This window comes from Podarcis raffonei, chromosome 4 (assembly GCF_027172205.1).
Source record: "Podarcis raffonei isolate rPodRaf1 chromosome 4, rPodRaf1.pri, whole genome shotgun sequence".
In the NCBI taxonomy this organism is placed as follows: Eukaryota; Metazoa; Chordata; class Lepidosauria; order Squamata; family Lacertidae; genus Podarcis; species Podarcis raffonei.
The window spans coordinates 95,930,713-95,948,771 of record NC_070605.1 but is presented as its reverse complement, the minus strand read 5'-3'; the positions used below and the strand labels follow the sequence as shown (position 1 = coordinate 95,948,771).

General features: G+C 43.8%; 1 protein-coding gene across 2 annotated transcripts in view; it reads right to left on the bottom strand.

Moving 5' to 3' along the window:
• CLDN10 (claudin 10) overlaps positions 1-18,059 on the bottom strand; it is a 92,910-nt gene that overhangs the window by 49,834 nt on the left and 25,017 nt on the right. Inside the window, exon 2 of one of the 2 annotated variants that reach the window (XM_053384593.1) lies at positions 17,495-17,659. In XM_053384593.1, coding sequence (XP_053240568.1) covers positions 17,495-17,659 — 165 coding nt within the window. Of the gene's footprint in view, positions 1-17,494; positions 17,977-18,059 lie in introns of those variants that run through there. The other variant, XM_053384592.1, reaches the window with a different exon arrangement.

Genomic DNA, 18,059 nt, shown 5'->3' with positions numbered 1-18,059 from the left:
TCACATTTTGACAAATAATTAAGATGATCATGATGATGATGATAAATAAATAAATAAATAATAAAGCAGCAATTTCTGCAGCTTGTAAGCCACTTATATAATGAATGATTTGGCAGATAATTCTATGGCAAGATACTTTGGGATGAGCTGCTTAAGATGCACTGGATCTCCTGCTTGGCTGGGCTCAGTTGGCATTACGTCCCCTGGGCTCATCCCAACTCAGCCAGCAGACCTAAAGCTGACTGGGCCGAAACCAGTGTCAGTCCTTCCATGGGTGTGGCAGGGGCGTGGCCACAGGTAGGGGTCTCTGCCTGCACCCTGAGCCCACTCAGTTCAGTCCGATGACCTGGAAACCCGGTGCAATACTTCCACCTCCCACCAAATAATTTTTAATTCTAGCAGGCATTTTAATTGAAGTTTGATTTAATAGTTCAGACTATTTTTTAAATTACTTTTTTTGCATTGTTTCCTTGTAAACTGCTAAGAGATGATTGTAGTTAAGTGGTATATAAACAATCCCGCTTCTGCAGCTGCCCTCAGTTTACCCCAGTGTAGGGAGAGAGGAGGGAACCTCTCCCTAAAAGGTGTGGGGTTCTAGCTATTCTACTACTACTACTACTATTACTACAGTGGTACCTTGGGTTACATACGCTTCAGGTTTCATACGCTTCAGGTTACAGACTCCGCTAACCCAGAAATAGTACCTCGGGTTAAGAAGTTTGCTTCAGGATGAGAACAGAAATCGTGCTCCGGCGGCGCGGCAGCAGCAGGAGGCCCCATTAGCTAAAGTGGTGCTTCAGGTTAAGAACAGTTTCAGGTTAAGAACGGACCACAGGAAAAAATTAAGTACTTAACCCGAGGTACCACTGTACTACTAATTTATTATTTGTACCCCGCTCATCTGGCTGGGTTTCCCCAGCCACTCAGGGAGTCTCCCAACAAAATATTAAAAACACAATAAAACATCAAACATTAAAAACTTCCCTATATAGGGCTGCCTTCAGATGCCTTCTAAAAGTCAGATAGTTGTCTATTTCCTTGACATCTGATGGGAGAGCGTTCCACAGGGCGAGCGCCACTACTGAGAAGGCCCTCTGTCTGGTTCCCTGTAACCTCACTTCTCACAGTGAGGGAACCGCCAGAAGGTTCTCGGAGCTGGACCTCAGTGTCCAGGCTGAATGATGGGGGTGGAGACGCTCCTTCAGGTACACTGGGCCGAGGCCGTTTAGGGCTTTAAGGGTCAGCACTAACACTTTGAATTGTGCTCGGAAATGTACTGGGAGTCAATGTAGGTCTTTCACTTCACATGCAATCCAGTTCTTTCCATTTTTTGTGAAATCCTAACATGTCAAGAGGTTTTGAGATATGCTGTGTTGCTCATTGAACAAAATCATTGGGGATTTTGACAAAGAAAGGGCTTTATCTCTTTTGTCCTCCCTCCACAGCCATCTGTCATGGATGCTGTTATGTACTGAGTTGAAGAGGATCCAAACTGCAGCAGTCTGATTGGTCCTAGAACAAAAGGATCCAAAATGCAGCAGTCTGATTGGTCCTAGAACAATAGGATTCAGAATACAGCAGTCTGATTGGTCCTAGAACAATGCAGCAGTATGATTGGTCAGCAGGAACCACCCAATCATGCTGCAGATAGAAGTGAATCCACAACCTGATTGGCCTACAGGAGAATTCCGGAATTAGCCAATCATGTGCAGCCCATTGTGTAAATACTGTATATAAGCAGATACTTTGAGGGGACATTCATTCTTCCTCCTCACCACTATGAGCTGAATAAAGAGCATGAAATCACTTTGCGACTCTGAGTATATTTCAGATGCTTTAGCTGAGTTTCCTGCTATATGACCCATGGGGTCCCTTCCAACTCTACAATTCCATGAATCTACGATTCCAGTCTACTTTCTCCAGCATTTGTGACAGCTTTATAGTACCACCTGCAGGCCAGTGCCAGGCTGGATGAAAGCCCTCTCTGCTAGAAGACTAGGCTGGGCTTAGATGTACATTTCACCGATAACCAAGAGTACATGCATTCCCAAAACCAACCCTCCTTCAATCCTTTCACTTTGCTTTGCATTTGTCTTAATTTTACAGCTCCCAGATGGCATCATTTTGAAACCCCAGAGCTTTTCCCACAACAACTGATGTTCTAGTTGCTTTGAATATTAGATAACACGGCACTAAAAACTGTAGTTAGTTAATTACTTGAAAAACACAAAAGCAGCAGAGAGCTGCAGCCAACATACAGTGACTTCCTTTTGGTAAACGTCTCTGTGTGTTTCCTTTTAAGTGGCAAGAAGCTACATTTGTCAGGAAGTGACTCAGCAGTTGAAATTAGTGCTCCATAGCTAGCCTCCAGCATCAGACACAATGCCTGAAAAATGATATAAAATAATATTTATTTAATGCTAGTAATGGTAGCCAATAAAGGATCAGTAATAGCAGGATGTGATCATGCCCAGATTAAGGCAAGTGATAGCCCCACTCTATTCAGAACACACCTGGAATACTGTGTCCAGTTCTGGGCACCACAGTTTATAAAGGATATTGACAAGCTGGGACGCTTGCAAAGGAGGACGACCAAGATGATAAAGGATTTGTAAACCAAGCCTTATGAAGAATGGTTGCAGGAGTTGGGTACGTTTAGCCTGGATAAGAGGAGACTGAGAGCAGATATGATACCAATCTTCAAATATCTAAAGGGCTGCCACATGGAAGATGGAGCAAGCTGGTTTTCTCCTGCTCTGGAGGGTAGGGCTTGAACCAATGGATTCAAGTTACAGCGGTAGCTCGGGTTAAGTACTTAATTCGTTCCGGAGGTCCGTTCTTAAAATGAAACTGTTCTTAACCTGAAGCACCACTTTAGCTAATGGGGCCTCCTGCTGCCGCCGCGCCGCCAGAGCCCGATTTCTGTTCTTATCCTGAAGCAAAGTTCTTAACTTGAAGCACTATTTCTGGGTTAGCGGAGTGTGTAACCTGAAGCGTATGTAACCTGAAGCATATGTAACCTGAGGTACCACTGTACAAGAAAGGAGATTTTCATTAAACATCAGGAAGAACATTCTGAGGGTGAGAGCTGTTTGAATGAATTCCTTCAGGAGGTTGTGGACTCTCTTTCCTTGGAGATTTTTAAGCAGAGGTTGGATGGCCATCTGTCATGGATGACCTAGTTGCAGGGGGCTGGCCTTGATGACCCTGGCGGTGGTCCCTTCCAGCTCCACAATTCTATGATTCTACACAGGCTGAACACCAGCCATGTAGGATGTCAAGCTCCTGTCAAGACACAGTATGTGGGTTGTGGGTTTTGTTCCTCCTGGTAGGCCACAAGTCGTGCAGGTCTGATAAGCAGGCCTATGTCTTTGTTTTTGTTTCAGTTTAAACACGGTTATTTTTCTAAACGGTAACCAAGAAGAAATAAGAGACTCTTGGCACACACAAGTGTATGAAGAACATTTGCTAGGATTGTTTATATCAGCTTCTTCCTGGAGAATATGTTGGAGCCCAGATTCCAGCTTAGGAAGGAGAGGAGGATAGCAAAGACGAAAGCACCCAATGTAGATTTCGAGGCATAAATAACAGCGGGAAAAGCAAGCCCTTTTAAATATCCTTAAAAGGAATGAGGTGTGTGTGTGTGTGTGTGTGAGAGAGAGAGAGAGAGAGAGAGAGAGAGAGAGAGAGAAAGAAAGAAAGAAAGAAAGAAAGAAAGAAAGAAAGAAAGAAAGAAAGAAAATTATTCACCAAAAAGAAATTGCAAGGATGTTGTTAAGTTGTGGGTAAACATAGCAGACGACACAGCGATTCTTCAAACAGCTCTTGTTTATTCACAGGCCCAGAACAGAACTGGACTGAAGGGTTCAGCCAACCTGCTTATATAGAGATCAACTACAAAGCAACAGTAACAACTTTCTGTAACTATCCAATCACTGAACGTCACTTTCAATCCCTTATTTGCATATGTGGACCTGAGTGAAAACTATCTAGAGTATCCCCCTGCTGGCCCAGGGTGAGAACTTCAGTACATAATAGATGTAGCCCACAGGGATATTTAATGTATCCTCCCAAGTCAGCCAGCCAGTATACTTAAGTCACACAACTCCCTTCGCCTAAAGTTCCAAAGGTAGGGAGTATAAGAATCCTGGGAATTATAGGTTACGCCTCATAGAGCTACAGTTCCAAGCATCCTCGGCAACTTACAGTTCCCAGGATTCTTGGGGTGCGGATGCTTAAAGATAAAAGCACAATAAGGAAGGAGAGGGGATGTCTTGCCACTGCCCATCAACCATTAGCACCAGAGAGTAGACTGAGCGGGTGCACAGGTCTCCCCCGCAGAGGTGCCAGCTTGAATAAAATATTCAGTTACAAGACACGGCACATGCACACCATTTGAATGGCAACGCCCATCAACTTTGGGGGTCCCCAGCCCAGCGGTGTAGCTATAAGAAGAAGAAGAAGAGTTTGGATTTGATATCCCGCTTTATCACTACCCGAAGGAGTCTCAAAGCGGCTAACATTCTCCTTTCCCTTCCTCCCCCACAACAAACACTCTGTGAGGTGAGTGCGGCTGAGAGACTTCAGAGAAGTGTGACTGGCCCTAGGTCACCCAGCAGCTGCATGTGGAGGAGCGGAGACACGAACCCGGTTCCCCAGATTATGAGACTACCGCTCTTAACCACTACACCACACTGGCTCTCTAGCTAGCCACTCGGGTGCCTGGTGCGGGGTGTGTCCTGCAGCCAGGGGCGGGGTGAGCGACCCATGGGGGCAGGACGATCTGCCTGTGGGGGCGGGGTGAGCCTCTCTGATGCTTGGAGCCTCTCCGCTGCCTCCCCCTCACCTGTAGGGCGGCTGAGGTTGAGGCAGTAGACAGACGCAAGTCCCATGCTGCCGTTTCAGGCAATGTGGAACCTGCAGGCGCCTAAGCCACCACATCACTCCTAAAAAGTTTCGTGAACCCAATTTTGTTTTATTTAAACTCATTTTGTCACCCCCTTCAGTGATGCCACCCGGGGTGGACCACACACCCCACACACCCTTTCCTCTTCCACTGCCCCGTGTGATGGCCTGGGGCTCGGACTCGGAACCAGAGGAGTCTCAGTCTGCACCAGATCCTTTGCCTCAGGCAGCATCTGAACCAAGTTTGCGGCCTGATTCTGAAGAGCCCCAGTCTGCACAGGTTCCCCTGCGACAAACACCAGCTGGGCCGATTCAGGGGCCTGGGCCTGCCCTGGCTCCAGATGCGGGGATTACCTTGTTGCCTTCAGCTGGGCCATCACTTACAGCTGCTCTACTACCGGTTGGGTCACGGGAAGTTGAGGCGGCCCCTGGGTCTAGTAACCCACCGACGTCTCCCGAGCTGCAGAGACTAAGGTCTGAGAGAAGGAGAGACCTGAGTACTCGCAGGAGGAGTGCTCGCCTTCAGGCGAAATAGGGAGGTGAGCCGCAAGGGGAATCAGGACCAGCCGCTACCCCGACAAAGATAAAAGGCTGTCGGACCCTGCCCCAGGTTGCAGGAGCAACATTGCTGTATGCTAGATCCTGCCTGAGATCCTGTACCTGTCCTTGCCTGGTTTCTTGCCTCGTGTCCTGCCTTGGCCCTGTTGGACTGACTCCTAGTGGAACCTTCGGATTCTGGTCTGGTCCTGGACCGTGTTCCACAGGTTACCCCTGGGCCCAGCACACCCCGGCCCTCTCAAATATTTTATTGGGTCCCCCGAAAGGACCTCAGCCCATTGGAGTTGGTTCCTATGCTTCCCTGCTATGGTCAGGTCAGGTATATTGCATTTCTATTTAAATGAACGCAATTAGTTCTAAATTTGTGTCTACACGTGTACATCAGCATGTGCAAATTTTAGGCTAATATGTGCCGTATTTTGCCATTTTTGGGGTGTGTGTGTGTTGCAATTCTTCTTTTTCCGGTGATGTGTCAGCACAGAGAGCTTCTGTCCCATCCTGACTTGCTGCTATATTAATTACATTTATTTCAGGGCATTTCTTGCTGGCTACGGCTGATGGGATTTGTAGTCCAAAATATCAGGAGGGTACCGGGTTGGGGAAGAATGATCTAGAGCACCACATCGGCTGGGTCTGACTCATTACCAAATGTATTCTTATTAGTATCATTATTATTAGGGAGTACCCATTGTTGAAGACTTGATGATACACCGGTCGTCACAATTAATATCAAATAAATTGCTCGTGTCAGTAGCAGTAGGTCACACTGTGTTAGATAACTTAAGCAGCTCCAGCTATTTAAACTATCCGAGTTTGTTTAACATATGCCTAATTAAATTTCTAATCATACTTTAAATGCTTAATTCCAACGCAGGTAATGAGGTAAGGAAGCATTTTGAAAGGAAAATAAAGATCAGTGTGATTAAATATAATTCTCCGTGTTGCTAGTTCCAAGTTCCCCATGGCAAGAAGCTGATGAACTCTGATTTATGTGGGTTTTTGTGCCAACGTACCAATGCGGATTCCATTGGAGTTAAATTAGCTTACAGGAGACCACACAATGCATTTATTATCTCCTTTGAAACAATTTTGCCAACAGTTTTTGAAAAGCAGGTTTGGAATGTGTTTTTGCAGGCATTAATTATTTTAATGAGTGATCTAATCGTACTGTTTAGCTTGGGTCAGGCTATGTACGACAACAAGTCCCAGCTCGAATACTCGAGGAGCTGGAAAGTTGTGCAGCACAGAGGTTAGAGGGGAATAGTTTGGGATTAAAAGATATGACGTGGGTCACCCAGTGTCCTAAGGATGCAATACTCCATCCACACCAAGAATTCTGTCCTTTCGCTGGCTTTGGAACAGAGCAGCTTTCAGAAATATCACAACAGAGAAGCTGCAGTTGCAGAGGTTCTCCTGTGCGACTTGGATTTGGCATCTGGACCCTGTTGAATAGCTGAAAAACCTCTAGGGGATTAAAAGAGGGTCAGGCACAAACAGGTTGTCTTCGATAACTCAGGGATCACCACCAAATTTGGCTGGACTCCACACCTTGCCTTTAAATCACTGTTATACTGCTTTAACAGCCGTGGTTCACCCCCCAAGAAACTGTAGTTTTTTAAAAGTGCTGGAAAATATAGGTCTGTGGCAGGTCTCCTAACAGCTTTTGGCACCTTTAAACTACCATTCCCATAATTGTACGGTTTGCCTAATGGGCTGAGGTCCAGCTCCGAGGGCCTTCTGGCGATTCCCTCACTGCAGGAAGTGAAGTTACAGGGAACCAAGCAGCGGGCTTTCTCGGTAGTGGCGCCTGTCCATCGGATGACAAGGAGATAAAGAAATACACAACTTTTTGAAGACATCTGAAGGCAGGCCTGTATTGGGAATTTTTCAATGTTTGATGATTTATTATGTTTTTATATGCATTGGAAGCTGCCCAGAGTACCTGGGGCAACTCAGCCAGATGGGTGGGATATAACAACAACAACAACAACAACAACAACAACAACAACAACCACCACCACCAAACTATACATTAAATGTATACTTGCTCCATCATGTGTTATTCTTCCAGCATGTGTCTGTAAAGAGGTTTAAAGACTCTCTCAAGGCAAATCTAAAAAAATGTAGTATAAACACTGACGACTGGGAAACACTGGCCTGCGAGCGCTCCAATTGGAGAACAGCCTTTACCAAAGGTGTCATGGGCTTCGAAGAGGCTCAAACTCAGGATGAAAGGGAGAAATGTGTTAAGAGGAAGGCACGCCTGGCAAACCCCACTGTGGAAGGACGTGTGGATCCAGAATTGGCCTCCACAGTCACTTATGGACACACTGTTAAGACTGTGTTCATGGAAGACAATCTTACTTGGCTACGAGTGATCGCCAAAGAAGAAGAAGAAGAAGAAGTACAGTGGTACCTTGGGTTACAGACGCTTCAGGTTACAGACGCTTCAGGTTACAGACTCCGCTAACCCAGAAATAGTACCTCGGGTTAAGAACTTTGCTTCAGGATGAGAACAGAAATTGTGCGGTGGTGGCACGGCGGCAGCAGGAGGCCCCATTAGCTAAAGTGGTACCTCAGGTTAAGAACAGTTTCAGGTTAAGAACGGACCTCCAGAACGAATTAAGTTCTTAACCTGAGGTACCACTGTATTGTTCACGTTCAGTTTGCAGCCAAAATGATCAAGGGGATGGAACAACTCTCCTGCGATGAAATGTTGCAGACTTACGGGTTCAGGGAAAAGCCCAGTAAGAGGTGACATGGTACAAGTTTATAAAAATATTTGTGGCATGGAGAAAGTGAATATGGGAAAGTTTTTCAGCCTCTCACATGACACCAGAACTCATGGCCATGCAATGAAGCTGCATGTTGGGAGTATTTGGGACGGACAAAGGCAAGGAGCACTTCCTGCAGCGCCTAGTTAAACTCCAGATTCCTCTCCCATAGGAGGCAGTGATGACCAGCAACTTAGATGCCTTTAAAAGAAGATCAGACAAATTCATGGAGGATAAGACTCTCAAGGGCAACTAGCCATACTCTGTCTCCAAAGCCAAAGGCAGTGTGACTCTGAATCCCGGCTGCTGGCATCTGCAGGAGCGAGAGTGCTCTTATGCCAAGATCCCGCTTACAGATTTGCGATCTGGTTGGCCACTGTGAGAACAGGATGCTGAACTCAATGGCCCATTGGCCTGATCTACTAGGCTGTTCCTGTCAAAAAACATTTGCTTTAAAATGTGCATTTGGTCTGTATAGTTAAAGCCATGGTTTTCCCAGTAGTGATGTATGGAAGTGAGAGCTGGACCATAAAGAAGGCTGATTGCCGAAGAATGGATGCTTTTGAATTATGGTGCTGGAGGAGACTCTTGAGAGTCCCATGGACTGCAAGAAGATCAAACCTATCCATTCTGAAGGAAATCAGCCCTGAGTGCTCACTGGAAGGACAGATCCTGAAGCTAAGACTCCAATACTTTGGCCACCTCATGAGAAGAGAAGACTCCCTGGAAAAGACCCTGATGTTGGGAAAGATGGAGGGCACAAGGAGAAGGGGACGACAGAGGACGAGATGGTTGGATAGTGTTCTCGAAGCTACCAGCATGAGTTTGACCAAACTGCGGGAGGCAGTGGAAGACAGGAGTGCCTGGCGTGCTCTGGTCCTTGGGGTCATGAAGAGTCGGACACGACTATACGACTAAACAACAACAACCTGTTGCACAGAGCTCCCAATTGTCCCAAACTCTTTGTAGCAGATAGCCATATAGGCAGATTTCTCGTCTGCATGGGTTTGTAGGTGAATAAAATTTAGGGTTGCCTTTTAAAAAATGGTTGGCACAAATTGCTGTCTTTCTCCAGGTTTCAGCTCCCACCTCCATTGTTTAAGTTTTAACCACTTTTCTTGGGTAGAAGGAATTGCAGCTACTGCAGGCAACACAAACCGAGGCTTCCATTGCAGTTAGAAGGATCAGAATGTTAAAACAGCTTGGCATTTTGCAAATGTAAAGAAATGCAATTTTTTCAAAAAAAAAATGTTGTGACAATTTAGATAACTATTTTGATGCATTTAAGGTTTGTTAACTATTTTGCCTTTCTTCTGAAGATGGGAGCAGCTTTTGAAGTTCAAATAGATTGTTTTGCTGCGTGCAACATGTGAAGAGCTTTGCTGTGTCATTCTAATTGTTTATATATGCTTATCTGAGCTTTGGAAGACAACATTCAAGGGGCTGTGACTTTTTGGAATTTTTCCATCTAGGAAAGGAAATATAAAACTCCTGAGTCCTCATTTCCTTTGGAAATCTGAATCAGGGCTTGTTCGTAATTTTGAACGAATGGGTGGTTTCAAAATGATATATTCCGGGAATAGTGTGCATCTCGTTGCCATCTGAGAAATAATAGACAAAGTCCACCCAGCCACCCAGTTTATAGACAAAACTATTAGTTAATAAGATTTAACACCTCAAGATTAAGGGGTGTACAAAATAAATGCCCATTGTGTGCTCATGTCCAAAAAACACTTGGTTGAAAGACTTTGGTGCAGGGTGGCTTTGATTTAAATCGAATCAATTTAAATCACAATTTTAAATTATTATTTTTTAAATCATTTATTTTTTATCCATCCTGAAGCAAATTAATACTTTTTTAAGAGTGTGGAAGGTTGTATGTAAGAAGAATCATGGCCTGTGATATTGATATGCAAAACTATCCCACTTTGCATTTGGAAAAGGCACTTGGGGCTGTTTTGTGGTGTGCCCACAACTAGCAAAAGCTGCTCAGGTGTGTTCATTGTTGATAGCAATACCACTTTAAACTCTCTTTGAAACTGTATCCCCTGACATTAATAGCTCTATAGCCTATAATGGTGCCATTTTTGCACTTTTCTTCTTCTTTGCTTTTTAATGAGAAATTTCTACAAAAATTGTTTATCTCCACGGTTATAAATACGCTGAAAAACGAAGTCTTAGGACAAACCTAGATCTGCACCGTGTATCTCTCAATAATCATTGCTTTTTTAGTGGCACGAAAACAGGAAAAAGAGTTAATGGATTAACAATAGATAAAGAGGGGGGGGAATGGTGCAAACGCATTTGATATTGTGCACCCTCATTTGAAATAGACTGCTGGATGGATGGTCTTGAGGAATTCAATCGCTAACTTTAATGAGAATATTAAGTAACAGCACTATGCAAGATGGGTGAACTGAGGTAAAATTAAATTTGACATCGCCAATGGACGTAGTTCAGAGTTGTGCCCCTGTCTGGACAGGTAGCCTGGTACAATCAAGGTTGGATTACTGCAATGCGTTATATGTGGGGCTGCCTTTGAAGATGGTTCAGAAACTGGTGCAGAAGACAGTGGCCAGATTGTAGACTGGGGCAGGAACATATTGAACTTATCTGAACCTATTGCCCCAATTCTGGTACAACTCAATGCAAAGTGCTGATTTTGAGTTATAAAGGCTTATGCAGCTCAGGACCCCCATAGCTTAAGGGCCATCTCTCCCCATATGAACCAACCCAAAACCTGCAGTCATCACCTGAGGCCTTTCTCCACGTGCGTCTTTCACAGCAGGTCCATTGGGTGGGAACACAAGAATGAGTCTTTTCAATAGCAGCTCTCTGCTTGTGGAATGTTTCTCCTGCTGTAGTTTGCCTGGTGCTCTTTTTATTTATTTTTCTAAATATTCCTTTTTTACCTACGTTTCTAGCCTTTAATTTCGAACGATTTTAAGTCCCCATAGCCTCTTTTGGTGGGACAGGATCTGTAAGACCCGTCTTGACATTTTTATAGATGTGTTTTTGAGGTTTTTTAATTCGTTTTGAGGTTGCACTTGGTTTTAGTATTTTGTTAGAAAAGCAACTAATAACATTGAAGTTTCAACATGGCAGATTGGATTTAAAGTGCTTCCAAACTGTTGGCTCCTAGCACTACTCAGCCACAGATCTTCCCTTGTAAGCTACATTTAGAACAGCATTTACATTTCTAGACTTTGGGGTGGGTTATAACACTTTTTGTGAGTATACATCCTTTTTCGTGAGTATACACCCTAGACCGATATTTATTGAGATTATCAGCCTTTTTTGCCTAAAATTATTATTGCGCCTTGCCTGAAGTACTATCGATCAAGAGATGAGTAGGGGAGAGGGTGCAGGATATGTTCAGGCAATGGAGGAAGAGACCAAGGTGCAGGGAGAAGCCCTTTCAGTGCTTACAGACAGAGGGAGGTACAACTTTGGGGTCCACCTGGTTTTGGTTAGGAGGAGGGTTGCTGGATGAATTAAGGCTATCACTTTTACTGAACCGCTCTCCAGACATCAGAATTTAGGAGACTACAGAAATTAATGCAGTCCACTGTTGGTTGTTAATCCTTTGTGTTAAATTACAATTTATTTACCGTACTTTGTGCAAAGGAACTCAATGGGAACCAGGGAAAATTAAACCTCATCCTGTCTTCATCGGCCTGCCACAGTCTGCTAGAACGTTACAAAATGGAATGTGCAGTATGTTCCCTCCTAGATTTTCCATCCATCCATCTATCCTCCTAACCTGTAACCCATCCATTTATTCACCAAACATAATGTCTTGACTGTTTCCCAATGAACGTTTCCAAGGCAGCGTACAGTAAAGATGTCAGAAAACAGAATCCTAGTAAAGACAGATATCAATTGCACACATGGCAATTTAAAAACAAGCAGTAAAAAGACCTAGTTACACAAATTTGGTTTATAGCATTATAAAACGGCTAAGGGCATGTACACACTGTAGGATAATGTGCATTCGAAACTGGATGCAGGCACCTTTTTGGGGTGGGGTACACATGAGTCATCCTCATGCCCTCCCTGTCCCACACTGTCCATATAAAATGCATTTTGCTGGAAGGGTTGCAATCCGTTTCCTGCCATTCTCCAGAGGAGGAAGAGACTGTTATGTACTGAAGTTCTCACCCTGGGCCAGCAGGGCGATACTGTAGATAGTTTTCACTCAGGTCCGCATATGCAAATAAGGAATTGAAAGTGACGTTCAGTGATTGGATAGTTACAGAAAATGGTTACTGTTGCTTTGTAGTTGAGCTCTATATAAGCAGGTTGGCTGAACCCTTCAGTTCAGTTCTGTTCTGGCCTGTGAATAAACAAGAGCTGTCTGAAGAATCGCTGTGTCGTCTGATAGGTTCACCCACAACTTAACAGAGACTGTCCTAGGCACTGTGTCTTCCAAAGCCAGCCTGGGGTGTTCTTAGGTCTGCAACTGCTGTTCCCGAGCTTTTTCCTCTTGTGTTTTGGAGCTTATCTGAATATTGTTGGGACAGGTTACAAAGGCAAGAACCTTACGGTTTGAGTACTTCCTAACTCCTTTCTCTCAGCTTGTCTTCTCCAGACTGCAACCCCCTTTCTCCAATGTCGTTTCCATGGAAGGTAGCCACTGGGTTATCAGCATACCAATCCACAACCAGTAGCCTTGGATCTCTAGGGGTTAGGTCTAGAATGGAAAAAAGCCTTCTCCAAGTCCATCTCCTCCTGTCTCTTTCTCCTCTGGGGTGTGTGTGTGGCAGGAATCATTCTGTGCGCTGTGCCTTTCACAGCCACCTTGGTGTCTTCTGAGGTCAGAATTATGCATGTAATATGAGAAGCAGTACAGTAACTTAGCTACCTCTGTATACTGACATTCACCCCGTTTAGCAGGATAATAAGGCACTGGTTTCCAGCCCTTCTCTTTTGAAAGAGAGTTTGCTGTGGCACTCTGTTGCAGAAGTGCTAAAGAAAAGGGATTCAAATCCCCATGTCTGCAGCGATTTTGTATTATGAGATTATACTAACCGATAGTTTAAAATGCTTGATTTCTGATCAGTGCCTTATTTCACTTAGTGTAATACTATACATTGGAAGTGCTTGCACAGTGTGTTTAAAATTAGCATCGCTGCTGCTGCCAACTCATTTGAGCAAGCGCTGTTATCAACGAGCTTCTTTCTCTGAATATAAGCTACAAGCTCCTAGCAGAAAGAAGTGGCTCAAGGGCTGCGTAGCTTTTTGTCCCGGGGATTCGTAAATGCTTGGAGCACCGTGATTATTATCATTACTTGGCGTGTTAAAATTAAACTAATCTTAAAAGGCTCACCGTAACAAACAGCAATATAGGCTTGCTATGGCCATCTGTGTTATCCATACTTACTGAAGGATTCAAAAGGGAATTATCAAGATCCCAGCCTCTCCATTCCCACTTGTTTATTGGCTGTGCCATTTTGGCTACAAAAGCAATAGCATTCTTTCCCTGAAGACTGGAAAGAGCGTTTACAAGCCTGAAGGGAGCATTGGTCGGAAGCCATAAATTCTGCATTCCAGGTGATAAGCGAGAAGTCTGTGGGACGGGAGGAGAGTGGAGCCTAGCAGTTACTGAAAACAGGAAGAAAAAAAAAGAGAGAGTTGCATTTCGACTTCAACAGCCTAGCCTAATTTCTCCTTAGCTTAGAAGTGGGTGACTGCAGTTCATGGTTAAAAAGAGATGTTTTGTACTGAGTTGAATAGGATCCAAAAGGCAGCAGTCTGATTGGTCCTAGAACAATAGGGTCCAGGATGCAGCAGTCTGATTGGTCCACAGGAGCCACCCAATCCAGCTCCAGGTGGAAGTGAATCCGCAAGCTGATTGGCCTACAGGTGAATCCCGGAAGTAGCCAATCACGTGGGGCCCATTCTGTAAATAATGTATATAAAGCAGACATTCTGGGGGAACTTCCATTCCTCCTCACGACTATGAGCTGAATAAAGAGCATGAAATCCACTCTCGACTCTGAGTATATTTCAAAAGACTTGAACCACAATCCTAGGTTCAGACAACATGCTAAGCCAAACCTCACTTAGTTGCCACACTAACCTAAAAAGCCAGGGAGGGAGCAAAACAGCTGTGATCTCTTCTTCAGAAGGTAGCACATGTATGCTAAGACTCGGTTTTGTTTTGTGTGGATGTGGGCAACGACAGCTATTAACCAAGTTGCCCTAGTGCATGTGCGACTACTTGGTAAACTGGGGAAATCCATTCCTGACAGTGATTTTTTTCTTCAAAAATGTTTAGGGGTACTCTCATTTTGACTCAAGAAAATCTCCATTTTATAGTTCAAATCGGGGAAAATTAATACAGGAAATGGACAAAAGTACAAAGATTCCCAAAATGTTTAGGGCTATGCGTACCTCTGCATTCCCCTAGAAAAAAGCACTGCAGACAGATAATGAAGAGAATTTTAACACTCTCTTGCTGTCAGACATATGGCTAAAACTCTCCTTATCCTTTATCCTTTATGTGTGCTAAAGCTCCTCAAAATTAGCATGCTGCTGCTGTCAGAGATAGAGATCTCCTACCTTGAATGTGGGAGGCCTGCAGTATAACTTGTCTCAAATTTTCCAGGTACAAGAAGACTATTAATCTCAAGGAAGCTAGCTCTGTAACAATCCCGTGTTTTGACAAATGAAGAACAATGGTGGTTCTCCTTAGTTTGGGTAGAATAGATCAGAAAGGTCACAAATAAGTAAGGATGGATTAATAGGCACAAGAGAAGGATAATGATTTTTCTTGGCCTCTATTCCGTAGTGTACAAGAACCGAACTATTCAGGTTGAGCTCTTTAACCCCAAGGTAGCTTTTGCCGACACTGATGCATCAACTCTCCAAGTGGTAAGGCAGAGCATTTGTTCACATCCAGTAAATTTATAGATTCATGATCTAGATCCGTTACCTGGATTAGCCCTATCGCCCTATCATGGACATAAAGTTTGTCCTCAGTGTGGAAGCATCTAATTGTAGAGATCCTGGATCCATAATTGTTATTTCAAAGGGTTGCAAGCAAGTAGCTTTATAACATTTTAATTTATTTCAAAAGTATTGCAAGTTATCAAAGAAGAAAATTATTATTATTATCATTATTATTATTATTAATATCATTTCTATACTGTTTTATATTTTTAAGGGGGGAGGTAATCTCAAAGTAGTTTAAAACCTACATGAAAACAGCAGATAAAACAATTCAGAATAAAACATTGCTGAAGAAAGTCAAATATAAAGTATACATTTAAATACAATTAACATTCATTTAAACATAATTAATAGGAAACTAAAATATTATCCTAATTTTTTTTCAAGGAGGTCAACTGCAGAATTCACATTTAGGAGAGCAAAGTTAAGAAAAAAAATTACCTTAAACATTTCAAAAGAAAGCTTTACTAAGTGAAGTCAAATATAAAAGGCACATTTGAAACAGCGTAACTAGCAAAAGAATAAAATGCACTTGTGAAACACAACCACACACACTCAAAATATTGAACTGGGCTGTGTAAGGTCTGGGATAGGAACTTCTGAAACATCTTCCCAAACAGGATTTGATCCATCTGAGCAACTTGCTGCTCTTTTAGACCCAAGTATGCCATTCTGGTTGGGACGCGGGTGGTGCTGTGGGTTAAACCACAGAGCCTAGGACTTGCCAATCATGAAGGTCGGCGGTTCGAATCCCCGCGACGGGGTGAGCTCCCGTTGCTCGGTCCCTGCTCCTGCCAACCTAGCAGTTCGAAAGCACGTCAAAGTGCAAGTAGATAAATAGGTACCGCTCCAGCGGGAAGGTAAACGGCGTTTCTGTGTGCTGCTCTGGTTCGCCAGAAGCAGCTCAGTCATGCTGGCCACATGACCTGGAAAATGTACGCCGGCTCCCTCGGCCAATAAAGCGAGATGAGCGCCGCAACCCCAGAGTTGGCCACGACTGGACCTAATGGTCAGGGGTCTCTTTACTTTACCTTTATGCCATTCTGGCGACCTCTGCCTGGGGTTATCTCCTTGCCTGTTGCTGCTACCATTTTGTATTTGATGTTAACAGGCATTAGTGACCATGTACATATAAACATGGTTGATGTATACCAGGGGTGGCCAACTCCCAAGAGACTGCAATCTACTCACAGAATTAAAAACTGACAGTGATCTACCCCCCTTTTAGGGGTTCAGGTCAAAATTGTTGAGCTTTTTTGCTTTTTTTAGGAAGGAGGAAAGACGGATTCTGTTTTACGAATGATAAGGAAAAGGACCCAGAGATCGACCACGATCTACCAAAACCTCCCGGGGATCTACCAGTACATCACGATTAACCTGTTGGACATCCCTGTTGTATGCTAAGAAGCCTGGCAATGTCCTTGTTTACGTTTATTTTAATATTATCTTTTATTAGTTTTCCAAATTATTACAGATCAGACCAAATTACTTTAATAAAATTTCTTAGACAAAAAAACAGGGTTCCTGCTCCTGTTGCAAACATATGTCCATCACTTCCTCCTGAACTGAACTGGACAAAGGAAGATAGCAATTAACTCTCCCAACACACCAGGTCTGAGAACAACGTTTATGAAGGATTTGAAATGGATTTTGTATTTATGATAAATAACACAGGTGCTGTATGTAAGGAAAGAATAAAGCTCAGCTGTGAGTATGGACTACTGTCAAACCTTGGTTGTCAAACGTAATCCGTTCCAGAAGACCGTTTGACTTCTGAAACGTTCGACAATCAAGGCACGGCTTCTGATTGGCTGCAAGTACTTCTTAAACTCAAGCGGAAGCTGCGCCGGGCGTTTGGGTTCCGAAAAACGTTTGAAAACCCGAGCATTTACTTCTGTGTTTTCGGCATTTGGGAGCCAAAATGTTTGAAAATGGAGCCGTTCGAGAACCAAGGCTTGACTGTAACATCAAGAGAAGGATTAAGTGGATATTAACGAAGAGATGAAGTGGCTACAGGAGGAACTGTTTACGTTTGATCTTGTGAGCGTTGAAGACCATAAGCAGCAGAAATGGCAGTGGCGGCAGCAACGAAGGGAGAAAAGAGCGGTGGCCAAGAAAACAGGGCTCTTGCTAGCCTCCCAGCAGTTACCCATTCCAAATCTCAAATGTCAATGACTCAAACAAGCGTAGTAATCTAAGCATGTACCCCCATCTACAAGTATCACGAAGGCCGTATTTGTTCCCTATCTAACAAGATCCACACGTACATATAGATATCCACCCACTAGTTCCCTTTCACTTACTCTCTATTTTGAAGATGGTCAGGTGAGGTCTGCAGTGAAAAGCACCCAGGGCATTTCCTGCACAATTCATCCAGAGACCCTGGAAAACCCACGTCGCTGTGATCACAGACGAAGCCCTGCTGGTCACTTTCCATTCGTTTGAGACCGTGGCTGCAATAATCGCTCCTATTCCACAAAAACAAAGGGCGAATGCTATAATCTGTACTCCGGACATGTTCCCGGGGTGGAATCTCCAGCGGCTTGTTCTGCCACAACGGGAAGAGGAGCACACCTTTCGCTGTCTAGTACAACATTAGCAAATTACACAAGGGAACAAGTGTCAATGCAGATGCAAGTTTTGTTTTTCTTCATGTCTGGCTAGCATCTGAAATCATGAGCCTGATGCTTTTGCGTGAAGAAAGGGTGCACCGTATTGGCTTAGCAATATTTAGCAACGGCAACAGATAGCAGTATTGACGTTATTAATTTGCAATTCCAGGAAGGCTAGTTTTTGAAAATATATATATATATTTCTCTTCTGGCATTCTGTCATATAAGTTAATGCTTAATTTTTAGTTAAGCTCAA